The 27906-nt window shown below is 50.6% G+C and overlaps 1 protein-coding gene across 4 annotated transcripts; it reads left to right on the top strand.

The window, feature by feature from the left end:
- HM13 (histocompatibility minor 13) lies at nt 1-27460 on the top strand. 4 transcript variants are annotated; one of them, XM_079979703.1, is made up of 13 exons: nt 1-222; nt 4683-4781; nt 7545-7627; nt 9493-9581; nt 10309-10436; nt 11309-11434; nt 12953-13010; nt 15222-15305; nt 16440-16476; nt 16797-16899; nt 18826-18911; nt 23614-23791; nt 26898-27460. In XM_079979703.1, the coding sequence occupies exons 1-12, from the start codon at nt 40-42 to the stop codon at nt 23762-23764; spliced, it is 1227 nt and encodes a 408-aa protein (XP_079835829.1). In that variant the 5' UTR covers nt 1-39; the 3' UTR covers nt 23765-23791; nt 26898-27460. The 4 variants fall into 4 exon arrangements, with proteins under 4 accessions (XP_079835829.1, XP_079835830.1, XP_079835831.1 ...); XM_079979704.1 differs by having other exon boundaries at nt 2-222; nt 10351-10436; XM_079979705.1 differs by lacking the exon at nt 23614-23791 and having other exon boundaries at nt 5-222.
- Nucleotides 27461-27906: the final 446 nt, after the last annotated feature.

The raw sequence follows: 27906 nt of genomic DNA, 5'->3' as shown, positions 1-27906 counted from the left end.
CCGGGCCGGAAGTGCGGACTGCGTTGGGGACTGGAGACGATGGAGGAGGCCAAGGCGCACAACGGGTGCGGGGCCGGCGACGCCTCGGCGGCCGGGGCTGCCGGGGCTCGGCCTCCCGCCACCCCGGAGGGCGTGGCGCTGGCCTACGGCAGCCTGGTGCTCATGGCCCTGCTGCCCATCTTCTTCGGGGCGCTGCGCTCCGTCTCCTGCGCGAAGGGGAAGGTGAGGCGGGGGGAGGGGCAGCGCGGCGGCCAGGGCAGGTGGGAGGCCGGCGGAACTCCACGAGACATGAGGGGGGCTCGTGGAGCAGGGGGAGGGGGAGGCGCAGCTCTCGGGGGCTAGAGGGTATCTGCCTGGCATGCAAAACGGGCCCCCGGCTCAGGGAACACCCAAAACGGTATTTCCAGGTAGGGCTGCGAAGGATCCCCCGCCTGCAGCTCCATCCAGCGGCTGCCAGTCGGTGCAGGCACTACTGGGCCAGGTGGACCTAATGGTTTGACTTTTTCTTCTCTGGCAATCACTCGTAATTATTATTAGTATTATATATATCCCTCTCATAGGGGACGCAGGTGGCGCTGTGGGTTAAAGCCTCAGCGCCTAGGGCTTGCCGATCGAAAGGTCGGCGGTTCGAATCCCTGCGGCGGGGTGCGCTCCCGCTGCTCGGTCCCAGCGCCTGCCAACCTAGCAGTTCGAAAGCACCTCCGGGTGCAAGTAGATAAATAGGGACCGCTTACCAGCGGGAAGGTAAACGGCGTTTCCGTGTGCGGCTCTGGCTCGCCAGAGCAGCGATGTCACGCTGGCCACGTGACCCGGAAGTGTCTCCGGACAGCGCTGGCCCCTGGCCTCTTGAGTGAGATGGGCGCACAACCCCAGAGTCTGTCAAGACTGGCCCGTACGGGCAGGGGTACCTTTACCTTTACCTTTTATATCCCTCTCATCTGACTGGGCTTCCCCAGCCACTCTGAGCAGCTTCCAACAAAAATAAAATGCAGTCTTCCATCTAACATTAAAAGCTTTGCTAAACAGGGCTGCCTTCAGATGTCTTCTAAAAGTCTGGTAGTTGTTGTTCTCTTTGACATCTGGTGGGAGTAAGATCGTAGCCGAGTAAGATTGTCTTCCATAGACACGGTTTTAACAGTGAGTCTGTAAGTGACTGTGGAGGCCAGTTCTGGATCCACACGTCCTTCCACACTGAGGACATTGGTTCCCCGGTGGAAGTTGATCACAGTGTGAATTTGCCAAGCGTGCCTTCCTCTTCGCACGTTTCTCCCTTGTGTCCTGAGTTCGAGGGTCTTCAAAGCCCACGACACCTTTGGTAAAGGCTTGACTTGGGTAAATGGTTTACTAGCTTCCCATAGAATCATAGGGCTGGAAGGGATCCCAGAAGACCATCCAGCCCAACCCTCTGCAGTGCAGGAATGGCCGCTGAAGAACCCCTGCCAGGTGGACGTCCAACCTCTGTTTAAAAGCCTCGGGTGCAAGAGAGTAAACTCCGTTTAGAGGGAGCCTGCTTTGCTATCAAAGCAGGTTCCATGTTTCTTGTGAAGGAGGTTGGTTCCAGTGGCCGTAGTTAGCCATGGTGGCTAAGTGGAGCCTTTGCACACAGAGGCAGTCTACCCCTGAATAGCACCACATGGTGAAAGGGAACAGAGGGACATTATGTTCATGGGGTTCTTGTGTTCTTTGACTCCCTGAAGGAGCGTCTCCACCACCATCGTTCTGCCCGGACACTGAGGTCCAGCTCCAAGGGCCTTCTGGCAGTTCCCTCACTGCGAGAAGCCAAGTTACAAAGAACCATGCAGAGGGCCTTCTTGGTAGTGGCGCCCGCCCTGTAGACACCCTCCCACCAGATGTCAAAGAAATAAACAACTATCTAACATTTAGAAGACATCTGAAGGCAGCCCTGTTTAGGGAAGTTTTTAATGACTGATGTTTTAATGTATTTTTTATTTTTTGTTGGAAGCCGCCCAGAGTGGCTGGGGAAACCCAGCCAGATTGGCAAGGTATAAATAATAATAATAATATTAATAATAATAATAATAATTATCCCTGACACCCCCTCCAGTCTTTGGGCTTGCAGCAGGTGTCTTCGCTTCCTCCCAGTACCTGAATAGCCTCTTACACACACCCTTCTGGGCGGTGTGTTTGTGTGTGTGTGAAAAGCATGCACTCCAGCAAATGTTTCTTCCCTTCCAAGCTGAAAAAGGATTCACTTTGCTACATGCAGTAGTGCTGGCCTATTTTGCACAGGACTTTTTGTTCCTTTGCTCTTGCGTGTGCACCTTGGGGAGAACTTGGGACGGAAGGAAGGAGGCCAACTGACGTGTTAGCAGGCAACAGGGCCAAAGTGGAGAGCATGCCCCTCCTCCTTAGATGCTTGAGTGCTTCCTTGGGCAGGCAGCTGTGGCTAGCTGTGTGCTGACGAGCTCCTTCTGTAGAGAATTCATGTTTTGCATATGCTACATTAGCCCCTTTCTGTACGTTTCCCTTTATGAAATTGTGAGTGTTGTGTAGGCTGCAGATAAGAAAGAAAAATCCATGTGGGCAATCTTGGATTCGTGCACTGAGGCTGGCAGGAATCATTTTTTTTAAAAAAGGAAATACTTCACCTGATACATAATTAACATCTGTTGTTTTAGTGCTGGAAGCTGTGGGGCATAAAGTAAGTCATGGAATCGGTTGGTGGCTCCAGGCCAAGATGGTCAGACCTGCTAATTTCTTTAGAGGTGGTATAATTCACCCTTGCAAACATACTCACAGAAGTTATGAGCCTGGAAACAAAAGGGGAACCTGTTCTCTTCCAGCTTCCTTCAGTTTCCCTTTCTGAATTTTGGAAGGGATGCCGACTGTCCACAGACTATTTCAGGTCTGATATAACAACAGGTTTCCCCAGCCACTCTCAGGAGCAGGTGGATTGAGCCAGCATGTCGTATTAAAAAGTGACAAAATAATTGCAGGCTGATACCTCAACTGGCCATGTAGTGATGCATCGAAAGGTACCGTATTTGTCACAAAAAAGTCTTCAGAACAAGAAGCTGAAAAACAATCAAAAGGTGTTTGTGTGAGTGTATCAGAGCAAATTTCCATATGACGCATTCCAATAGGGAAACTAATTTGCCTCTGAGTGTGCCTGACAACCCCATTGCTCAAGTTTCCTGAGGGCTGTAAAAGCAGATGTGGTTAAGTGGATGCAATATCTGCCCTACATGGCAGTTATTCTGCTTCCAGTGGGAAATAGGGAAGAGCACATTGGTCACTGTCCAGGCTGATGGGCTATCTTGTAACACTAGAACGCGTGGACATCCAGTGAAGCTAAATCATGGAAGATTCAAGACAGGTACAGTGTTGCCCCGCAAGACGAACGCCTCGCAAGACGGAAAACCCGCTAGACGAAAGGGTTTTCTGTTTTGGAGGTGCTTCGCAAAACGAATTTCCTGTGGTCTTGCTTTGCAAGACACAAATGTCTTGCGAGTTCCTGCGGGGTTTTTTTCTTCCCCCCCTTTTTCTAAGCCTCTAAGCCGCTTATCAGCTGATCCGCTAAGCCGCTTATCAGCTGATCCGCTAAGCTGCTAATAGCGCTAAGCCGCTAATGGGCTTGCTTCGCAAGACGAAAAAACCGCAAGACGAAGAGACTCGCGGAACGGATTCTTTTCGTCTTGCGAGGCACCACTGTACTCCTTCATGCAATGCATAGGTAAACGATGGAACTGGCTCCCACAAGAGACAATGATGGCTACCAATTTAGATGGCTTTAAATAAAGGATTGCACAAATTTTTGGCAGAGGAGAGGGCTATCAGAGGCTTCTGAATATCAGTGCTTCTGAATATCAGTTGCTAGAAACCACAGGAGGGGGTGGGGGCTCTTGTGCTTGAATCCTGCGTGCTAGTTTCCCAAAGGCATCTAAGGAATAATAGGATGCTGGACTAGATGGGCCATTGGCCTGTTCCAGCAGGCTCTTGTACAGTCATACCTCGGGTTAAAGTACGTTTCTGAGCACAATTCAAAGTGTTGGTGCTGACCTTTAAAGCCCTAAACGGCCTTGGTCCATTATATCTGAAGGAGCGTCTCCATCTCCATTGTTCTGCCCAGACACTGAGGTCCAGCGCCGAGGGCCTTCTGGCGGTTCCCTCACTGCGAGAAGCCAAGTTACAGGGAACCAGGCAGAGGGCCTTCTCGGTGGTGGCACCCGCCCTGCAGAACGCCCTCCCACCAGATGTCAAAGAGAACAACAACTACCAGACTTTTAGAAGACATCTGAAGGCAGCCCTGTTTAGGGAAGCTTTTAATGTTTTGTTGGAAGCTGCCCAGAGTTGCTGGGGAAACCCAGCCAGATGGGCGGGGTATAAATAATAAATTATTATTATTATTATTATTAAAGTAGCTTCAGGTTGAGCATTTTCGGGTTGCGTTCCGCAGCAACCCGGAAGTAACGGAACGGGTTACTTCCGGGTTTTGCCGCTCGCTCATGTGCAGACGCTCAAAATGACGTCACGCGCAGAAGCGGTGAATCGCGATGCCCAGACGCAGGTTGAGTTCTGCTCAGGATGCGAACGGGGCTCCAGAACAGATCCTGTTCGCATCCAGAGGTACCACTGTATTCTTAATATCTTTGCTTCTAGAGTTCTGAATAAGGTATCCTTCCCGCCCTAAGGGGCTAACATTTGACCAACTTTTCCTCTAGAATGCTTCGGATATGCCGGAGACCATTACCAGCCGAGATGCTGCCCGCTTTCCTATCGTTGCCAGCTGCACCCTCTTAGGCCTCTATCTCTTCTTCAAAGTAAGTAAAACCACTGGGGATCTTATTGCAGCCTTCTGCTGGCTGACAGCTAATCCAATAACTCTCCCTTTTGTGGGTGTAGAGGAAGCAGAATCGCTACTGGGAAGGGGGAAGTGGCAGAAACCTTCCCGTCCAAAGTGTTCGCAATAGTGTGGTGTCTCCATCGGGCCTCTGGGAGCTGTGGGGTGCTGAGCATTTCGCAGGTGGATGCTGTCCGATGCTAGTAGAAGAAGGTCTTTCATTTCTTGGATCTGCCAGCTCGAGGTTTCCAGCTTTCGAAAAGTCTCCATAAGAAGAGGGTCTCCTTGTACAAACAGTGTAATATACTGGGGGGGGGGGACAATTCCAGCTTTTAGCTATTTTATCCAGCCTTTCTATTCAGGATTTCCCAAAACTATGTTCATGGTAAAGTGAATGAAACACAAAATCACAGAATTAAAAGCAGTGTAATGGAACGATAAAGGCAGCACCACTGAAATATCAACTGAGACAACAGGATAATGTTTTAAAAGAACCAAAATATCTAAAAGTGGCAGACCAGACAAAAGAGAAGCAGCAGCTTTATTTAGCCGAAATAAATTTAAAAATCCACCCATTGTCTAAAGTCAAAATGGTGCCTGCTCCATCCCTGCTTGGCGGGTGTGTGTGTGTGTGTGTGTGTGTCTTCCATAATTCAGGCTCTACAACCACCAAGATGGCTCCGTTCCTCATGCTCAGGCATAGGCAAACTCGGCCCTCCAGATGTTTCGGGACTACACTTCCCATCATCCCTGACCACTGGTCCTGTTAGCTAGGGATAATGGGAGTTGTAGTCCCAAAACATTTGGAGGCCGAGTTTGCCTATGCCTTCTCATGCTCATCAGCTTCACCACCCGCAGGATGGGACAGAGCAGGGCCTCCAATACTAGTTGGAAAAGCTAGAGGGTGGAGCTACTGCATTGCCTGTTTCCCTTCCCCCTCGCACAGTGGTAGATCGTCTGCTTTGCACACAGCAGGTACCAAGCTGCACTCTGAAAAGTGGGAAGTGGGAAGATAGATCCATTTAGCTCCAGTAAAAGTCCAGAGGGGATTGCAGTATCAAATGAGTTTTGCAGTGTGCTCCAGGCCTGAAGAGACTTCCCCAGTGCTGTTCTCCTGACTGGCATCCAGGATACCTTGGAGCAAGGCAAGGCCTAGCGTGGTTCCCCATGCCAGTCCAGATTGCCTCCTCTGATCTGGTTGCATGCAAAGTGGGTGCTGATCTACCTGTTTGGGACACTGGAAACCCCTGGGTGTGGAAGGTGTGCAGAAATGGACATGCTTCCATTCCCACCAGAAGTCTGGATTCTGGTTGGTGCTGAATTCTTCCCCATCCCCGATCTCTGGTAGTAGGACGGCTGAGCACCTCTGCTAGAGATCCTGGAGATGCCAGGGGTGAGATGGAGCTGTAGAAGGCACCTTCATGTGACCACTTGCCTAAGCCATTTCAAGTGCAAATGGGTGGTGGGATATAGAATCATAGAGTTGGAAGAGACCCCAAGGGCCATCGAATCCAACCCCCTGCCAAGCAGGAAACACCATCAGAGCACTCCTGACATATGGTTGTCAAGCCTCTGCATAAAGACCTCCAAAGAAGGAGACTCCACCACACTCCTTGGCAGGCAGCAAATTCCACTGTCAAACAGCTCTTACTGTCAGGAAGTTCTTCCTAATGTTTAGGTGGAATCTTCTTTCTTGTAGTTTGGAACCATTGCTCCGTGTCTGCTTCTCTGGAGCAGCAGAAAACAACCTTTCTCCCTCCTCTATGTGGCATCCTTTTATATATTTGAACATATATAGTTTCATTTCGTTCCAACTGTATGCATACCGTTTAATCACCAGAATTTCTATCGGGTATACAATTGGATTACAGGAAACATACAGTGGATAAAAGAAATTGAAATGGATCATGAAGTCATAAAATGCCTGCTGAAATAGAAAGGTCATTGTCATAGACGTGATGGATTGGCCTCGGAGATTGTTAACTTCCTGGATTCCTGCTGCATTTCTGCCAGATGAAGCCAGCCTTGGGCAACTGGCAATCACAGCCTGTACCGGCAGGAAAGGAAATGGAATAATTCTAACTGGCAATTGGTGTTTCCAGGGTGACTGTTTGTTCATCGCACAGGATTTGTATCTTAGAGATACGCAGATAAGCTGTGTTGGAGGTCAGGAGAATGGAGGCCTTTGTGAGGAACAACTGCAAAAGTGGATCAAGGTGACCTAAGAATAGTTGGTTACTGGTTCTAACATCAGAAAGCTTTCATTGTAACTATCACAGAGTTTTTCCAGTCAAGAACTTCTTCCCAACCAGCACGGAATTAACCTTTAGAGGCAGCGCTATTAGAAAATTCATGAAAAAGAACACACATATTTCTCCTGGGGAGAAGAAAATCATCTGATCTGGGCAATGAGACTGGGCAGAGATGATGCACCCCCATATTTATGTCAGACCCCTGGTCTGGCATAAGACAGCCTTCTCTAACCTGGTGCCCTCCAGATGTTTCTGACTACAACTCCCATCAGCCCCAGTCAGCGCATATTGATGGGAGTTGTAGTCAGAAACATCTGGAGAGCTGCTCACATCTGTCAGAAATTAAAAGAAAGCAAAATTACAGCCTTCTGGCTTAGATGTGAAAGTTTAAAAGCAGTAATTATGCTTCTGGGTTGTTCTTCCTCTGTTTTGACACGTTGCATAGTTAGAAAGCAGGTTGTTTAACCTGACTGTTTTTTCTTGTCTTCTAGATATTCTCTCAAGAATACATCAACCTGTTGCTCTCCATGTATTTCTTTGTCCTGGGGATCCTTGCCCTTTCCCACACCATCAGGTAAAAGAAGGAGAACAGATGGCTTGAATACTATGTGTTGCAATTCCATTTAAAAGAAAAACAAATCTGAACCCTGCCGGCTGCAGCAAAACAGCCTAAACTTAGCTGGCATTTTTCTTTAAAGCAAAATTAGAGGGCCTCTGCTGGGGATGCTGAGCAATATGGCTTCATCTAATAGAGTTATCCCTCACTCCTCTCAGCTCTTTCCTGCCCTTACAGGATTCTTCCTTCTCTCCCCACATCTCAATAAATTTCCCTTCATTTCTCGCTCTAGAACAAACGAAGCCAGAGATCTCTTCAGAAATTGCTTTTCGGACATTGGGGCGTTCCCAGTGGACACTGTTAGCTAATATTATTCCAGAGTTGGCTGCTTCCAAAACTGTTCTTCCATTCCTCAGACATATAATAAATTTTCCTCTGTTTGAACCAACTAACGTTTTGGGATGAGGAGGAGAAGGGATGAGATCAGAGGTTTGTTAGCAGAGCTGGAGGTTGGTAGCATGTCTCTGACTCTGCAGCTCAGGGGTTTTCTGACTGAGGGCTGCATTTCCACATGCCAGCGGCGGGTGGGACCGAAAGCAAATGTGGGTGGAACAATTAATGTAGAAGCCTAGTTTCTACTGCCTCTCTGTCCTCCATCCCGGCTGGCAAGGGGCATTATCAGAGTTGAAGGGTGCATTCCAGGCAGGGAAAAGCCATGCAAGCAAAACTAGGAAGTGCTTTTCAAGTGTCTCCTGGGAGTCCCCTTTTCAGGGTGTTCTACGTCCCTCTGACATGGGAGACAGGAACATAACACAGCCGGCCAATGAACTTCAGCAGTCTGCAGTGCCATTCACTGGGTGAAGAGGCAAATCAAAATCTTTCCTTGGCAAAGCGATCCGCTTAAATCCTTGGCTTTGTATCTTTGTTGAAGCGGCCACTGTTCTGCAAAAGCACCACACCCAATAAGCAGGATGGTATTGGCATCTATCATGGCATGGCTGGGTCTTCCTAAAATCCTTGCCAAATTGTGCCTTGAAAAAGGAGTTCATACCCGCTCTTTGAACGCTACTTTTAATGAGCTGGTGGTGGTCAATTCCAGGGTCTTTGCATCTCAGTACAAAAAAACAATAAAACATTAGCTGCCTTTGGGGGCAATAAGGCCCCAATCCCTTCCCACCAGGCCCCATCAGGATTCAAATGAAAGATGCACAGTGCAGCTGATAAATTGGCTGTTTCTTAACAAATTCAAAATTAAGCTCTCTGGGTCAGCTTAATATTGAGCCTCTCTTTTTAGCTGGTTCTTAGTGTGGGGCTGGTGATGATGCTGGAAACTCAGCTCTTAAACATGACCTCCTCCCGTATTTTGTTGTCATGAACAAGGACATCCCTGAGGGCGTCATTTGACCTGTCCTTAAAGGCGATGGCAGAGGGTGGTTTAGGCCTTGCAAATAACCTCACACAGGTTACTAGCCCACTTTGTTCAAGTATAAAACGTGTCCCAAAAGGGAAACCATGGTTTGCAAGACTTCCTTGCCTGGAGCCAATTTTTGTGTGTGCCTCTATACAAGCTTGGCTCAATTTCCGCTGCATGTGTGTGCATTAGGCACCTGACTGGGGCGAGCACTCACTGAAGGCTTTTGAGCTAAACTTGAGGCCGGCAGGAATGCTTAGTGGGTGACACCCCGCTGCCCTCCTCTCTTGATAATAATAATAATAATAATAATAATAATAATAATAATAATAATAATAAATATATTATTTATACCCTGCCCATCTGGCTGGGCTTCCCCAGCCACTCTGGGCGGCTTCCAACAAAATATTAAAATACAGTAATCCATGGTTCTTCAGGAGTCACCTTGTCCCTTCTCTGCTCTTGATTTCAGCCCCGTGATGAACAAATTCTTCCCCGTCAATTTTCCCAACAAGCAGTACCAGCTTCTCTTCACTCAGGGCTCTGGGGAAAGTAAAGAAGGTAAGTCCCTCTCTGCCAGCCAGCTCAAACTCCCACCCGAAGCATTTCCTGTTCAAATCCTACATTTCCCCTGGCTTGCCTGTTGCTTCCTGATTTTCCCCAACCTGAAGGCCATCAGTAGCCTTGCCTGCAGTTTTCTGCTTTGGCCAGCGGGCTCTCCCTGGAGTTTCTAATTCTTTCAATATGGCCAATATACCGGGCAAGTGTCGTAGGCGCCCTTGTCTTCCAGTCGTCACCCACTGTTGCTGTTTCTATGCCCACACAGGCGGCATACACCTGTGGAATGATGTGCTTTAAATAATAATAATAAAAAATCAGAACAAAGATAAAACAACTACATACAGTCAGAGAATTAGCTGAATATCTAAAAGCTCTCTTAAGTGGGTGCTTCTGCTTGCAGAGTATATGGCCCGCCCCCCAACCCATAGTTCAGTGACAGCGTGCATTATTTGCAAGATCCACCATTTCCATTCACTGGATTTTGGAGAGTGGGGCTGGGTAAGATCTCTCTCTCTCTCTCTCTCTCTCTTTCCCCCCTCCCTCTCCCTCTCCCTCTCCCTCTCCCTCTCCCTCTCTCTGCCTGCAAACCTTCAACAGTCTAGGTGGGTCAGCGGTCTGTCTTAAGCCAGCTTTGTGAGCTTATAATCTAGGTGCGAAAACAAGCGTCGCTTCTCTTAGCTCTTTGCCTGGGTGCTGCCCATCCCTTACTCTTGCTTTGTATTAAAAGAGGCTGATAGAGGTGAAAACGGCGTGGTGGCTTTTGTTGCAGAGATTGTCAACTACGAGTTCGACACCAAGGACCTCGTGTGCCTGGCCATGAGCAGCATCGTTGGAGTCTGGTACCTGTTGAGAAAGGTACGCCCAGCACCTGGCAAAGCCTGGGCACCACTTTCCTGTTTGCCTAAAATTCTGGGGGTGCCTGGGGGGGGTGGGGAAGCAAGGGGGTGAGCTGCGCTGGTGCTGTTTTTATTGTAATTATCTCTATGTTTTTAATAGATTTGGGAGAGGGAGGGAAGAGATTTAACCCTAGCAGTGTTTAATTGCTTTTAATGATGGTTTTCCCCTGCTGTTTTTACCTTTTTTATTTTTATCTGTAAGCCGCCTTGAGTGCCTGTCAGGGGATAAGGCGGGGCATAAATAAATTAATAATACAGTAGTACCTCGGGTTAAGTACTGAAATCGTTCCGGAGGTCCGTACTAAACCTGAAACTGTTCTTAAGCTGAATCACCACTTTAGCTAATGGGGCCTCCCGCTGCCACTGTGCCGCCGGAGCACGATTTCTGTTCTCATCCTGAAGCAAAGTTCTTAAGCTGAGGCAATATTTCTGGGTTAGCGGAGTCTGTAACCTGAAGCGTATGTAACCTGAAGCGTATGTAACCTGAGGTACCACCGTAATAGTAATTTTAGTAATTATAATAATTTATAAAATATAGGATATAGAAATGTATATGATATTTATATTTAAAATATACAGTCATACCTCAGGTTAAAGTTGCTTCAGGTTGAACGTTTTCCGGTTGCACTCCATGGTGACTCGGAAGTAATGGAACGCGTCCCGGAAGTAAATGGAATTGCAACACAAGACGCGGGTTGCGTTCTCTTTAGGATCCGAACGGGGCTCTGGAACGGATCCCGCTCGCATCCAGAGGTACCACTGTATATGTAAATTTAATCGTAATAATAGTAATAATATGCTGGGTTCTGACCTTCCCTGCCCTTCCTCCAGCACTGGATTGCCAACAACCTCTTTGGCCTGGCCTTCTCTCTCAACGGGGTGGAGCTGCTGCATTTGAACAATGTGAGCACCGGCTGCATCCTCCTCGGGGGGCTCTTCGTCTACGATGTCTTCTGGGTAAGCAAGTGCTGAGAGTTTCTCAGAGTTTCTCTAAATACAGTGGTGCCCCGCAAGACGAACGCCTCGCAAGACGGAAAACCCGCTAGACGAAAGGGTTTTCCGTTTTGGAGGCGCTTTGCAAAACGAATTTCCCTATGGGCTTGCTTCGCAAGACGAAAATGTCTTGCGAGTTTTTCCGACTTTTTTCCCCTCCCCCCCCCTTTTTCTAAGCTGCTAAGCCGCTTATCAGCTGATCCGCTAAGCTGATAAGCCGCTAAAAGCCGCTAAGCTGTCAATGGGCTTGCTTCGCAAGACGAAAAAACCGCTAGACGAAGAGAATCGCGGAACGGATTCTTTTCGTCTTGCGAGGCACCACTGTACTTTATTTCTGCTTACTGCATTTATAGCCCACTTTCCCTGCAAGAAGCTTGAGGTGTGGTGTTCTTAATAATAATAATAATAATAATAATAATAATAATAATAATAATTTATTATTTATACCCCGCCCATCTGGCTGGGCCTCCCCATCCACTCTGGGCGGCTTGCATAGAAACCCGAAATACAGTAAAATATCACACGTTAAAAACTTCCCTGAACAGGGCTGCCTTAAGATGTCTTCTGAATGTCAGGTAGTTGTTTTTCTCTTTGACATCTGCTGGGAAGGCGTTCCACAGGGCGGGTGCCACTACCGAGAAGGCCCTCTGCCTGGTTCCCTGTAGCTTTGCTTCTCGCAATGAGGGAACCGCCAGAAAACCCTCGGCTCATAGTTTTCCTCCCCCTGTTTTATCTTCAAAACAACCCTGTAAGGTAGGGTAGACTGGGAGGCAGTGACTAGACCCCGGGGTCACCCGCTGGGCTTCATAGCCGAGTGGGGATTGGAACCCTGGTCCCTGTCAAACCATTACACCGCACTGGCTCCTCCTCGGCGATCTATGGCAGAGTTCATGCCACCGTGTGGCTTCTTACATTCTTGTGTTACCAGTTCTGTTTTATTTATTTATCACATTCATATGCAGCCTTTTCCTCCAAGGAGCTCAAGGTGGCACACGTGCTTCTCCCCCTCCTTTAATCCTTCCAACAATCTTGTGAGTTAGGCTAGGTCGAGAGGCGGTGACTGCTCCGGGGTCGCACCCAGTGAGCTTCATGGCCAATTGGGGATTCGAACCCTGGTCTCTGCCAAGCCCTGTAATGTTGCTGTGCACCATAAAATACCGTGTGCAGCAATATCGAAATACTGTTTTGAAAAATGTTAAAATCAGTAAAGCACAATCATTAAAGTAACCATCTGCTCAAGAAAACACTGAACAATTGCCTAGGCCTTTCAGCATGTAAAAGTCTTCAAGAGATGCCTGAAAGTTAATGGGGAGGATTCCTTATGAATCTTCTGGGAGAGCATTTCACAACCCTGGATGCCCCACTCCTGGATGCAGACAGTTATTCTCCTAAGGAAGGCCTGGTCTCCATTGGGTGGCTGCCGTGGTGTGAATGCTTAAGCTGCACTCATCCTCCTCCTCACCGTTCTTCTTTCCTCTCTAGGTCTTTGGCACCAACGTTATGGTGACGGTCGCAAAGTCCTTTGAGGCGCCCATAAAATGTGAGTACCTGGTTTTTGAAACCTTTGGCGGCAGGAGCGGTGGCTAGCTGAGCCACGCCGCAGCTTGAGCAACAGAGAAAGCTTTCTCGTAGTGCAGGGTATGCGAAGCCTCCATCTCGTGGGGCTAATTTAAGGTTACCAGATTTTTTTCAATGAATCCGGGGACACTTTAAATAAATAAATAAATAAATACGACTTGTTCGGGATGCTGATGCTGCTGCGATGGCGGTGGCAGAGGGGCGGCCGCCATGTTTCCCCTTACTCCAAAGCTTCTATCTCCTTTCTCCATGAGCCTGGGCAGCCCCTGAGGTGTTGGTTCTTCAGTGGTGGGGGAGCGGTGTGCGGTGCGTCAGGCATGGAAGGTGGAGAAGGAGGACCGGGTGGCAGCGGCAAGGCTCTGGCAGCGCAATGCCTCCCTTCCTATCAGAGCAGCCCCAATCCCATTCCCACTTGCATGCAAGCAGGAGGAGGCGGGGATCCCTCAGCTGGAAAAGGAGGCTTCCCGTTGCCTAACTGAGAGATCCTTGCCCCTTCCTGCTTGCACTAAGCTCTCATAGGCAGTGTGAAGCCTCCCTTCACAGCTGAGAGATCCCCGCCCCGCTCCTGCTTGCACGCAAATAGGAGTTGGGCGGCTGCTCCGATAGGCAGCATGAAGCCTCCCTTCACAGCTTAGTTGCTGGGGTCAGGGAAGGTGGAGGCAGCCCGGAAGCTGCATCTTTGAGCCCCTGCACCACCGTCATATGGAGACTTCCGAGCAGCTCCTGAAGCCAGCCAGAGCCAACTGCTCTGGGCTGCTGAGACTGCCGCTGCTGCGTTAGATGAAATCCGGGGACATTCTGGGGATGGAATTTGTCCGGGGACTTATTCACAAATCCGGGGGTTGTCCCCGGGAAATGGGGACATCTGGTAAATCTAGGCTAATTCAACCCAACAGAGGTCCTGAACTGGCCTGCGATGCCAGTTCCCTCAAAACCACTCCTTCCTGCCCCAACCTCAGGTATGAGGCAGGTAAAGGCTCACTGCCGTGGCTTTGGAGTCCATTCACTTTGGTGTCAGGTGGCTGCTGGGCAGCCCCGCCCACCTGTCAAAAGTTTGGCGGTGGGATCTGGTCCACCCCTCCCACTGTGCAATATTAGCCCAGCGAGGAAAGATAGGGCTCATTCCTTAGCCTGTCGCTCTAGGGCCACTGTCTGTTTTGGGTGCTCACAATCCCATCGTACCCAACCTTACGAATAATAATAATAATAAATTGTATTTATACACCGCCCTCCCCGGCCAGGATCGGGCTCGGGGTGGCTAACATCAAAGTATGATACATTAAAAACATAAATCAAACAATTGATTAAAATACATCTTAAAATCAAATTTGGAGCAGAATAAAATCAGACAGCAACCCACGGATTATAACTATAGGGGATGGGAGCATTGAATGCTCACCAGGCCCAACTATTTGTGCTGATCTTATATGAGCTGTTGGAAAGGGTTAGGGAGGCCACTTACGTACTGGGTGTCATAACAAAAAAAGACTGGGCCCCGACTAAAGGCCTGTCAGAACAGCTGTCTTGCAGGCCCTGCAGAAAGATGTCAAATCCCGCAGGGCCCTGGTCTCTTGCGACAGGGCATTCCACCAGGCTGGGGTCAGTGCCGAAAAGGCCCTGGCTCTGGTCGAGGCCAGTCTAATCTCCTTGAAGCTCGGGACCTCCTGTACCGGGAGAGGCACCAGTGTGTGTTTAATTTTTTAAAATTTAAATTATTATTATTTTTTTTACCAACAACCAAAACACAGTCAACCCGCCCCCCAGGCGGCTAATACATTGGGTATGCATAATCAATAATAACATATTCAAATCAACCATATGTACAATTCTATATACATTAACACTCCTCCCTCCACAAGGTTTATTTAACTTTTAACATTTTAATTGCCCCAAATTGTTCAAACCTGCCCAAATAATTCAATATCTTCTCAAACCAACCCCCCTCCTTCTCACTGACCTTAAACCCTTTCATTTTGTGTATCTTCACAGTTAGATATTCTAAAATTATAATATTTTCCAGTTTTTCTACAGATCATATAAATCTTTTGCCCTTTTACCAGTGTGTGTTTAAAGCAAACCTGCCATAGTCTTTGAATGACAAACCTGGACTCTCTCTCTCTCTGTCTCCTGCCATGGGCCTAACTCCTCTTCTCCCCTCTTTCCTCTCTCCCAGTGGTTTTCCCCCAAGATCTTCTAGAGAAGGGCTTGGAGGCCGACAACTTTGCCATGCTGGGCCTGGGGGACATTGTCATCCCAGGTAAGGTGGTCGGGGAGTGTGTGACTGTGCGACGGTTCAGTGCGATGGAACGGCCCCTCTGGCTCTCGCTTGCTGCTCTTGGTTGTCAGCTGGAAAGAAGGAGGCAGCTTCTGCACCCCTGGAGAAAGGGAAGGAGGCTTAGCAGAGAAATGGAGTGGAGCTAGAAAGTCACCTGATCATCCCACATTCCATAGCGCATGGGTGGGGAACTCTTTTTGGCCCAGGGCAGGGCGGGGGGGCAGACCATAGGCCAGTTCCCTGGAGGTGGGAGGGAATAATCCGCCTGCCAATCACCTGGCCCTATTTTGACACCAGAAGATTGGCAGGTGAGTTATCCTGTCAAAAGTTTTCATTCCAGCCTCTGCTAAAACATAGCCTTTTCCCCAGTTGCCGGAAACTACAAGAGGGGAGACGGGACGTGGGTGGTGCTGTGGGTTAAACCACAGAGCCTAGGACTTGCCGATCAGAAGGTCGGCGGTTCGAATCCCCGCGACGGGGTGAGCTCCCGTTGCTCGGTCCCTGCTCCTGCCAACCTAGCAGTTTGAAAGCACCTCAAAGTGCAAGTAGATAAATAGGTACCGCTCCGGCGGGAAGGTAAACGGCGCTTCCGTGCGCTGCTCTGGTTCGCCAGAAGCGGCTTAGTCCTGCTGGCCACATGACCCGGAAGCTGTATGCCGGCTCCCTCGGCCAATAAAGCGAGATGAGCACCGCAACCCCAGTGTTGGCCACGACCAGACCTAATGGTCAGGGGTCCCTTTACCTTTACAAGAGGGGAGGGTGGTCTTGCGCTTGTATTCTACTTGAGGGTTTCCCTGCAGGCATCTGGTTGGCTGCAGTGTGGGATAGGATGTTGGAGTAGATGAGCCATGGGCCTGATCCAGCAGAGCTCTTCTGTTCCTTTTCCCTTTCCTAAGAGCTGTATGCCCTGTTGTCTATCCCTGCCAGAGGTCCCAGCGAGTTGCCTTGATATTGCTTTCAGCCACAAGGGGGTGCTGCGGCCTCACAGATCACATTAGGAGCAGGGCGTCTTGAGGAGGGCAGTGTGGCTGAGTGGGTGGGTGCCTGGCACAGCCTCCTCCCTGTAGCCCTAACCGCGACTCTTCCACTCTCTTCTCTTCTCCCAACCCGAACCAGGAATCTTCATTGCTTTGCTGCTGCGCTTTGACATCAGGTAAGCCCCCTGCCCCCCCCTCCCCCCCGGTGAATGTGGAAAAGACCACCACTGGCAATCCTGTATTGCTGAGTGATGCCCTTTTTGTGAAAGTCTGCTCTTGGAAAACATTCCATTTGGGACCAAGAGCGGCTCTTGTTGGAGGGTAAGGTGGGTTGGGGAACAAGGACCCTGCAGGTCTTCTCTGGTCATGCCTTTGTGACCTGATGGTATCTCTTTGCTTCTTTGAGACACTTTTCTTGGCTGTTCATGGCGTTGGGTGGGCTGTTTTCGTGCCCCTGGATCACCGTAACTCCCATTTCTGCTTCCTTCCCTGACAGCCTCAAGAGGAACACGCACACGTACTTCTACACCAGTTTCATGGCTTATATTTTAGGGCTGGGCCTCACCATCTTCATCATGCACATCTTCAAACACGCCCAGGTGAGCTGCTTTTACCTGCATCCAAAGGGGCCACCTACCTGCCTGCGACAGTCGGTTGCCTCTTCTGGGAGAGCAGGAAGTCCTTTGAATTGGAGATGGAAAAGGGGAGGGGCAGATGAGAAATGAGGAGTTTGGCTCTGTTCCAGCAGCCCACTAGCATCATGATAGCTACGTGTCCTGCTGGGATGCACGGCTGCTCCCTTGTAAAAGGTGCAGACCTCACGGTTTCTAAGCAAACAGCCCTGCACAGCAGCGAAGGCTTGCCTCTGGGCATCTCACCAGTGACCCAGCTGGCCAGAAAGAGAGACGGCTGCCCCAATCCTAGCTGGCTTGTTGGGTATTCTTTTTAAGAGGGCTCCCGGCTTTAAGGGTTCATGGAAGGTGACCCTCTTCTGGGTTTTATTGCCTGAGGGGGGAAAGCAAATGGCGATCTCCCTTCAGCCAAAAACCCTCTGCCAGCCAGGCCAGTAATAACGGAGGTTGATTCAAATCTTGGTTCCCTCAAAGAGGGAAAGTTGGAAAGTTCCCTGGTGCTAGCTGAGATCTGCTTCACAGAAACATAGAATTGCAGATTTGGAAGGGACCCCGAGGATCATCTAGTCCAACCCCCTACAATGCAGGAATCTCAGCCAAAGCATCCAGGACAGGTGGCCATCCAGCCTCTGCTTAAAGACCTCCAGCGAAGGAGAGCCCACCACCTTTTGAGGTAGTCCGTTCCCTTGTCAAACGGCTCCCACCATCCGAAAAATTTTATTGATGTTTAGTCGGAAGCTTCACCCAGATCCGTTTTACAAGTAAGGCAAGTGTTTTGAGAAGAGTGGCTTGCCTGACCCCAGAGGCCAGTGCTGTCCCATGGCCTGAGCTCTAGCTTCCTGGGTCAGACCAACCTGCTGCCTCCAGGTGAGGCTGGACTCCCACCAACCCAGCCAGGACTGGTGGGAATTGCTGTCCCAAGTACAGTGGTACCTCGGGTTAAGAACTTAATTCATTTCAGAGGTCCATTCTTAAGCTGAAACTGTTCTTAACCTGGAGCACCACTTTAGCTAATGGGGCCTCCGGCTGCTGCTGTGCCGCCGCAGCATGATTTCTGTTCTCATTCTGAAGCAAAGTTCTTAACCCGAGGTACTATTTCTGGGTTAGCGGAGTCTGTAACCTGAAGCGTCTGTAACCCGAGGTACCACTGTTGTTTTAATAATAATAATAATAATAAATTTTATTTATATCACGCCCTCCCCAGCCGAAGCTGGGCTTAGGGCGGCTAACAACAATCAAAATAATCCAACGATTCTAAAAACATTTCATTATAAAAATTAATTAAAATCAAATTTATGGCAACCCAATAAGCAAAATTCTGTGCAGATTGCCAAAGGAGGGGGGTCAGGCTGCGCCCTGACCAAAGGCCTGGTGGAACAGCTCTGTTTTGCAGGCCCTGCGGAAAGATGTCAAGTCCCGCAGGGCCCTGGTCTCTTGTGACAGAGCGTTCCACCAGATTGGAGCCGCGGCCGAAAAGGCCCTGGCTCTAGTTGAGGCCAGCTTAACCTCTCTGTGGCCTGGGATCTTCAAGATGTTTTTATTTGCAGACCGTAAGTTCCTTTTAGGCCCAGGTCAGGGGTCTGCCTTTGACACTTAAACCACTTGGTGCCTTTGGCTTGGCAACTCTGACCCCACCGCCCCTGCAGGCCCACTGCAATCCCTGTGTTCAGTTTGTAATTCTACGCTTGACCTTCCGACTTCCTTAGACTTGTGAGTGTGAAACGGTGAATTGCCTTTGGGTGCGGCAAGCCTGGCCCTCCACACTAACGCTGTGCCCCTGTAGTTCCACTCTGTGCCCTATTTTGGCCCAGCCCGTGTCTGTCTCCCGAACCCCGTTTCCAGCCCCCTCTCTCCCTTCTAACGCTTCCCACCCCCCTTGATTTCCCCTCTCAGCCTGCCCTGCTCTACCTGGTCCCGGCCTGCATCGGCTTCCCTCTCCTCGTGGCTCTGGTGAAGGGAGAAGTGGCAGAAATGTTCAGGTAAGAGATGGTTTCCAGCCACACGGCAGTTGCAATTCTGCCCGGGTAGATCCAGCCGGGTTGGGGGTCTCTGCGGGGAATGGGGCACAGCTGAGTCAGCTCCTGTTTCCTTCCGGCGGTTTTCAGAGTGTGAAGTAGGCCTCTGAAAGGAGGTAATAGTAATTATTATTATTATTATTATTATTATTATTATTATTATTTATACCCTGCCCTCCCCAGCCGAGACCGGGTTCAGGGTGGCTAACAACCAATAATAAAAACAAGTTGATTGAAATACAACTTAAAAAACAAGATTAAAATACAACATTAAAAGGTACAGGTGGGGATGGGTCCAGCCAGCGTTTGGGTCGAGCCAGAAAGCTGAACGCCACCAGTGCCACACTGGAGGCACTCTGTCCTCATCCCATCTGCTGGTGGTTATCAGCGTTTTCATCTGTCATGAGTCAGTGAATTGGCCTTTGCCAGCCTTGTGCCCTCCGGATGTTTTGGACTACAGTTCCCATCAGCCCCAGCCAGCATGACCCTTAGGAACATGAGAAGCACCTGCTGGGTTATGGCCAGTGAGTGGCTCATCTAGTCCAGAATCCTCTTCTCTCAGTGGCCAAGCAGATGCCCCAAAGGTGAAATACAAGGGCGGTGGACCCAAACATCTGCTGCAGCATAAGCAAACCCATTCTCCTGTGCTCAGCAAAAGCATTTTGAGAGTGGCACGGAGGCCAGGAGTGGCCAAGGCACCTGTGGTTTGTGATTCTTCCCTGCAGGGAGTGGGGGGCTTGTGGCGCTGCCTGCCTCTCCTGCATGGCGCTGCTCCTTGTTCCCCAGCTCAACAGAATGGGAGGAGGATAAAACCCCAAGGGGCAGGAAGCTGCAGCCTTGAGCTAATAGTGGGGTAGGAGAGCTGACGACAACAACAACAAGAATAATCATAAAATTTCATTTATATCCCGCCCTCCCCAGCCGAAGCTGGGCTCAGAGTGGCTAACAACAGTAAAGTAATACAGCATTCTAAAATCAATTCATTATAAAATCAGTTCAAATCAAATTGATCGCAACCATTGGGCTAGAGTTCTGTGAGGATTACCAAAGGAGGGGTTCAGGCTGTGCCCTGGCTAAAGGCCTGGTGGAACAGCTCCGTCTTGCAGGCTCTGCGGAAAGATGTCAAGTCCCGCAGGGCCCTAGTCTCTTGCGACAGAGCGTTCCACCAGATCGGGGCCACGGCTGAAAAAGCCCTGGCTCTGGTTGAGGCCAGCCTAACCTCCCTGTGGCACGGGACCTCCAAGTTGTTTTCGTTTGAAGACCGTAATGTCCTCCGTGGGACATACCAGGAGAGGCGGTCCTGTAGGTACGAGGGTCCTAGGCCATGTAGGTCTTTAAAAGTTAAAACCAATAATACCAATCTATTTCACATCTGGCAACCAATGCGCACCTTTGGTTTCAGATAGTTCATGACTAGTCTAAAAAGCCCTGGACACAAATTTTCATGGTCTTTTAGCAGCTATGGTGGCTCGTTTACCAGAAGTAATGTATTTAGCGTTAAATCTGGAAGTGTTTACTCGATTCTGACCAAACTAAAGCCTCCTGGTGTGTATTTTGCTCCTCCGCAGTGAAGCCGTTGTGCAGACACTGCCCGTGGGGTAGCAAAACTTGTCACTGATGGCCTGAGTGTTGGAGAGGTTACGACAGAGGGCCTTGTTAGATCCAGCCATGTTGAACTACAGAGGCGTGCCTCTGAACATGTGCAGAAAATCCTCCCTCTTAAACTTCAGCTCAATTTCAAACATGCTGGGTTCGGGGTAAGAAGACAAGCCAAGAAACTTTCTCTGAGTCAGTTGTTCTCGCTTCTTCTTGGGTCGGAACCACCTAGAATCAGGGTCCCTCTGTGATGGGCAGCCAGCCTCCCACAAATAAATACGCAAATCCCTGGGTCTGCCGCAATTTAGGGGTGTTCCCCCCCAAACAACAACTGGGGGGTGAGCAAGTGGGTCAGGCTCCCCATTTCCGCCACAGGTTCGCAAAGGGGTCCGAGTGCCTCTGGGGTCCCTGCGTGGCTGGCAGCGAAATCTGCGGATGTGGAAAAGCAGCTGTGTGGTTCTGCGCCAGTCCTTGCGTGCTTCTCCCCACCCCACCTCCTTGGAAGTGCTGTGGGATTTGGAGGGGGTGGGAAGGAAGAGGAGCTGGTGATGAGAGTGATGAGCGGAAGGGCCCCCCACCCCAGGAATCCCGGCAGGTGTTGTGTGGCCTCCCTCGGCCCTCTTCCAGGTGGCTTTGATGAGCAGCCGGTTCCTGGGGGTGCTGACAGGTCTGATGCGGCACAGCAGCTGGCCTCCCACCTCTCGGGGCACCCTGACCTTCACCCCGGGTAAGCTGTGAGGAGGGTACCTGCCCCCTCCAGTCCCCAGGGGGGCCTTTCTTCTGATCAAGCCATTCCTGGAGGATTTCTTGTGTACCATTGTTGGGTTTTTTGCCTGTGTCACTTTGAATGAAAGGCTGGGGCAAGCGGGGAGGGTGTCAATGGCAGGAATTTGGGGTCCTGCCTGATATCTTGCCCTGCAGGGCCTCGATGAACTGATGGTGTTTATACCTGGGAGATCACCCACTAAGCTATTTATTTATTTTGTTTCATAGAATCTATATACCGCTTGATTGTTAAAACACACACGCCATCAAAGCGGTTTACCAAAAGGAAAATCACCCAGAAGAAAGATTAGCAACAATAAGTTGCTCAAAGCGTTAAAACAGCAATAGGCTGAAAACAGATTAAAACTTGCATCAACTGTCTGAACAATTTACCGTATTTTTTGCTGTATAAGATGCACTTTTCCCCTCCTAAAAAGTAAGGGGAAATGTGTATGCGTCTTATGGAGCGAATGCAGGCCGCGCAGCTATCGCTGAAGCCACGCAAAGCCTCTTGAGCGCAGCCGGAGTGCTCCTGCCTCTTCACTCAAGAGACTTTGCGTTGCTTTCTTCTTTCTTGTTTTCCTCCTCTAAAAACTGGGTGCGTCTTATAGAGCGAAAAATATGGTAGCTCTGGCTGCTGGTCCCTGCCAGCTCCACGTGTCCGAGGCACAAGGGACACTTCAGGGCTGGCCTTTGCCTTTCGCCATCGGACAGAAAAACCCAAGCCAAAGTGTTTCTCAGAAGCGCAGAGCACATTTGTACATAGCGGCGCAGGTGGGCACAGAATTGCTTTCAACCTGTTTTCCAGTGAATTTTGAGCTTCCTTGAAGAGAGAAGTTTGGACGGGAATGAAAGTGTATCTGAGAAACAGGTTCCTGTGGTCAAAAGACCCGGACACCATCTCGTTGAGGGCTCAGAATACCTTTGCTTCGTGGCCCTGCTTTCAGAGCAAGGCTGCCACGTCCCGCCTTTGGTCCTGGGCTCCTTGCCCTCGCCACTCTGACCTTTTCTCACCTGGGCAGCCGTGGAGCAGTGCCAGCTGCAAGGTTTGGAGGGCCCTTAGGCAAGACACCCTCCCCCCAACCTGGCCTCCTTCCCTGCATCTTCACCAGCTGAGCGTGGCGCTCCTCATCTTCCTCTTCCTCTTCCTCCTCCTTGTCTTTCCCACCGCCTGGTTTGCTTCCCTGACAGGGAGCTCCTGAGCCAAGCAGGTTGCTGGCATCTCCTCCCTCCCTTCCTTCCGTTCCTCCTTGTATTTGGGACAGGAGGGTTACAACAGTAGGGGCAGAAAGGGCTCGTCCACCTGGCAAGGTAGCCCATCTAGGAGAAGGAAAACTCTGGTCCTCAACTTCTGCTGCATTGTGGGACATCTAGAGGGGGAATAAAAAGTTAAGAAGCAAAGCCTACACAAGTGGAATCCCTAAGGTGGCTGGGTGGCGCCTTGTCTGCTGTTGGGGTGCTTCCAAGGGAACGGGGGCAATTTGCAAGCCCCCAGCTGGCTCCAGCCCACTGGCTGGCAGCCGGGCGATATCCAGTCCTTGGCTCAGCATGAAACAGCAATCCACAGCTTCAGAAGCTGGAGCACAGCTCTAATCAGCATAGTAAATAACACTGCTCAAACAGAAGTGGCAGGAGACGGCTGTGAGAACATATTTATAGGCAGTTTATTCACAAACATGTCTTCTCTTTTCATGTCCAAGAGCAAGCAGCAAAAGCAATAGCTATACACACAAACGGGAAGGTCCCAGCAAGCTGTGCGGGAGTGTAAACAGGCATGTGACATAGCAACAATCCACACCTCTGTTTTAAGGTGGAACGGAATATCAGTATCCTAACATCCTCCCCCTTTCCGTGTAACCTGTATCACCTGCAATCCCTGCAGCCAAGCTGGGGCCAAGTGTCTCATTCTGCTTTCCTTTGGGCCGTATTAGCGAGGCTGAGAGGGGGGTCTTTTCATCTGGGCAGCCCAGGTCTTCCATCCACCCTGCCCAGGCTTGCACCCTGGGGATTTGCCAACACAGTGGTTTGACTTCACCCCTGGAGGTGCACTCCATTGTCTATCAGGACAGATGGACAGCAGCAACGATGGTGGAAGAGTGGGGGGCTGGGGCTGTTCTGTTGGGTGGTTCTCCATCTGTCGCCCGGCCATGCTGGCCCTGGCAGTAGAGCCAGGTGAGGCGGGGGAAAGCTGCGTCTCTGTGCCATCTCCCTTTATGCAGCCGCTCTCCCTGCCGCCCTTCCTAAGCCTTTCCCTTTCTCTCTCTCTCCTCCTCTCTCTGCCCTGTCTGTGTCTCTCTCCCTGCAGCTACGAATCCTCCGCCGAAATCTTGCCCCATACCCCAAGGCTCACCCATTTCCCTAGCGTCTCCGGGTCTCCGTCCAGCCTCGCTGACTCCATGCAGCAGACACTGTCCTGCTCCCACAGACGCCGGCAGCAAAACCCCAGCGCCATGTAGCTCTCTCAGGCCTGCCTGTGTAGCCAGGTAGGGGGAGATCCAAGATTTAGACCCCAGGGGTGGGGGGGGGAGGGTCTTGGTATCTTGAGTTGGCAGCTTCTGCAAATGCATGCCCACAAGGGACCCACAGGTCCTTTCTCCCCTCTTTCTACACACGAAGATGTGCACCCACAACCACCCCATAATGTCCTGGTTGCACCTAGGTCCTTTGTCTCCAGTCTGGTGCTCTCCAGCAAGGCTGGACTACAACTCCCAGTCAGCACAGGCATGCGGTGCTAGGGCTAATGGGGGGCTTGGCTGAGCTGGCAGGGGCTGATGGGAATTGTAGTCCAAAACAGCTGGCTGGTCTGCGGCTGGGGAAGAAGGGTCACGGGTTTAATGCCTGGTGGACAGGGCTGCAGAAAACGCTTCTGGGAATGCGGCAGAGCTGTTGCTAGTCAACATTATTTGGGTTTTAAAAAAAGTTATATACCGTAGATTCCAGCGTATTAGGCGACTGGGCGTATAAGATGAACCCCCCCCAAATTGGCAGCTGCCAATTTGGGGGGTTGACTTATACGCCCAGTCTTATATGCGGCAGCTTCGCTGTGCGGCTTCTGGTTCGGAGCGGAGCCCGCCGCCCACTGCTGCTGCCCAGCGAACCCATACCCGGCATATAAGACGACACCCGACTTTTTAGAGGATTTTCCGGGGTTAAAAAGCCATCTTATATGCCGGAATCTACGGTATATGGAGAGCAGATACATTGAAATGGACCGGAGTTATTATGTCAGTGGATCTGCACTGAGTAGGACTAGCATTGGCTACAGCCCTGAGCCCCAGATTTTTGCCCATAAAAATGGCACGACGACCCAGCAGCGAAATGCGGAGTTGCCAAGGCACCTCTGCAGTAGAACTGTTTCCGCCAGGAGGTGGCGTGGAAATGCAGCTAGCCGAGGATCAGATCGGGAGTGGGGAGCTGGGGCAGGAGACGCCTCGGAGGGAAGGGCTGTGGCTGAGCACCTGCTTTTCATGCAGAAGGTTGTCGGTTCGATCCCCAGGGGGCATCTGCCTGGAACCCTGGAGAGCTGCTTCCGGTCAGAGTTGGCATTCAGGAGCGTGAAGGACCAGTGGTTCCTATTGCCTGGCCAGTGGTCCGCATCCTTCTCTCCCTTAGTTCCCGCTAGCCAAATTTAGTAGATGGGGAGGCTGGACACCATAAATTTGTCTCCCTCCAGCGGCCTGGGAAAAGGTTGCGCTTAGGCTCCCAGTCCTAGAATCACAGAATCGTGGGGTTGGGCTCCCCAAAGGCCATCTAGTCCAACCCCCTGCAATCCTCGAGACAGAAGGTGGTGGAAGCGAGGCCACTTCCACCCATCTCGTCTCGGGTCCTCTTGCAACTGACTCTCTTTGCTCCGGCCGCTCTTCCCAGAGGTTGCTGCTACTGCTATGGTGGCTTGCATGCCTCCCACAGCGAACTGCCCCGGGCACAAACCAGCAGGGAGTTTCTGCTGCTCCGGAGCTGCCTTGCGCTCTTGCCCAGCCTCGTTGGCTCCAGTGTGGCTCGCACAGGAAAAATGGCGCCCTTGGTCGTTGGCGCAGCCTGCCGTGGAGCTGGCACAGGGCTGCCTCCACCATGACTTGCCCTTGTCCCACTTGGCGTAGCAGAATGAACACACCCACGCAGGCGCCGTTGATGCGTTGAGGGGGTTCCTTGGGTTTGCTTCTTTCCCTGCTGCTAAGAGCCCTCCCCACTCTTGTCCCCCGTTTCCTGTCCCCCCCCCCCCCATAACACAGAGCCAGGGAAGGCCGGGAGAATTCGTTCTCTGCTTCAGGTGTTGTTGTTTGAGTATCTGCTTTGTTCATGGGCCTGATCTGCGAAACCTTGCCAGGGCCGTGCCTTGGCTTAGAGGCAGGGAAGGGTGCAGAGCTGCGACCTCTCAAACAGCCCAATGGCCAAAGGCATTTTTTGTGGGGGCTGGGGGCTGGGAATAAGGCAGGGCTTTCCCTTCTCTGCTTGAAAATGATGTCACTGGTGAACTCTAATCCAGCACACACACACACCCCGGGAAAAAGGTCTGAATTCTGGGACAGTTCAAGCTCCTTAAGTTCCTTTTGCCTTTTCTTGCAAGGCATGGGGTGGGGGGACAAAGGTATTGATTAATGGAGCCGTAGAATCGGAAGGTACCACCAAAGGTCATCTAGCCCAGCCCCCTTGCAATGCAGACATCACAGTTAGGTAGGTAGACCCAGTGGAGGTCGTCTCCTAGCACCCAGCTGCACTTCTCTGCAGAATCTGCCCTCGTAGCTTCTATACCTCTCTTCCGAGCCTTAAGGGCTAGAAACTCGGCTAATCATTTTGGTTTCAGAAAAGGAAGAGGCCTCTTTGGCCTTTGTGCTTGGGAACTTCCGTCCCTTAATAATAATAATAAAAATAAATTTTATTTATACCCCACCCTCCCCAGCCAAGACCCGGCTCAGGGCGGCTAACACCTGATATAAAAACAATTGATTGAAATACAACTTAAAAACAAGATTAAAATACAACATTAAAACATTAAAATACAGCCTCATTTCAGTGGAAACTCAAATCAAAAACTTTTTTTGGAGTGGAAACGTCAAGTCTTCACCAAGGCCAACTATCCAGACTGGTCCTACGTGGGCAAGAAAAAAGCCAGGGAAATCCCCAAATAGGAGTTCCATCACAGAAGGAGAAAGGAAAAAAGAGGGGAAGGGAATCAAGTTGATTCCAAGCCAAAGGCCAGGCGGAACAACTCTGTCTTAGAGGCCCTGCGGAAAGAAATCAGATCCTGCAGGGCCCTGGTCTCATGAGACAGAGCATTCCAACAGGCCGGGGCCAGTGTTGAAAAGGCCCTGGCTGTGGTTGAGGCTAATCTGACTTCCTTAGGGCCTGGGACCTCTAGGGTGTTGCTGTCTATGGACCTTAAGGTCCTCCGCGGGGCATACCAGGAGAGGCGGTCCCGTAGGTACGAGGGTCTTAGTCCTTGCCCCAACTCTGCGTGCAGTTTTTGTCTCCCAGGGCAGAGCTGAGCTCCCAGCTGGATCTTGTGCCTACCTTGCCAAGACGCCAACTGCCCGACCTGCTGTGAGCCTGACTTCACCCTCTCCCTCCCTCTTTCTCGTCTCTCCCCAGCTACGAGGAGAACTCTGCCCCCAAGGAGCTGCCCCCGGGAGATGCCAAAGAAGGGAAGAAGGAGAAATGACCTTGGGACGCTCAGCCGGGCTGGGCTCCGTCTGCTGGCCGCCCGCCCTCCCCGCCTCGCCATCGCAAGTGAATTTCGTTTTTTAAAAGGCAACTGGATCGTGTAACAGCCATGTGTGTTTGTACGTGTGCATCTGTCTGAAGACTGGCGGGGCAGGGGGTGGGTGGAAAGCAGGAGGAGGGGCCCCGTATATTGACCTCCTGCCTGCCTGCCTGCCTCCTTGCCTGCCTGCAGCTCCTCTTGTTCCCCCGGGGAGGAAGAGGACGGGGCAGGTGGGGGCAAGAAGGCAGCTTCACCCCTTCCACCAACTGCCTTTTGACGCCCACTCCCCTGACCGCTGTTCATTGTCTTGGTGGGAAGAAGGAAATACGGGAGGGTGGGGTGGGAGGGGAGAGAAAGGGAGACTATGAGCTGATTTTTAAATTTTGTATTGTGGATTTGCTTCTTCTCGTATTAAAACGAAACAAAACAAAAAAAAATTATTGAAGGACCAGGACGGACTCCGCAGTGTCTTTTTCACGAGGTCACCGAATCCGCTGAGACGGTGTGTTGAGCAAGTGGACGTTGACTCACGAATGATCTGAGCGGGATCTGCAGAATCTGCTGCAGCTGGCTGGCCCCAGAAGTGGAGGCACATGGCTTTCCTTTTGGAAGTCATTGTCGGGGAACTCCACAATGGGGCACTATTAAACTATGGAACTCTCTCCCACAGGACCAGTTACAGATAGGTAGCCGTGTTGGTCTGCCTTAGTAAAAAAAAATAAAAAAAAATTCCTTCCAGTAGCACCTTAAAGACCAACTAAGTTAGTTCTTGGTATGAGCTTTCGTGTGCATGCACACGAAAGCTCATACCAAGAACTAACTTAGTTGGTCTTTAAGGTGCTACTGGAAGGAATTTTTTTATTTTTTTTTTCTCCCACAGGAGACACTAAACTGTTG

This window comes from Podarcis cretensis (assembly GCF_951804945.1).
Source record: "Podarcis cretensis genome assembly, chromosome: 6".
Taxonomy (NCBI): Eukaryota; Metazoa; Chordata; class Lepidosauria; order Squamata; family Lacertidae; genus Podarcis; species Podarcis cretensis.
This window is presented reverse-complemented; position numbering and strand designations above follow the sequence as displayed.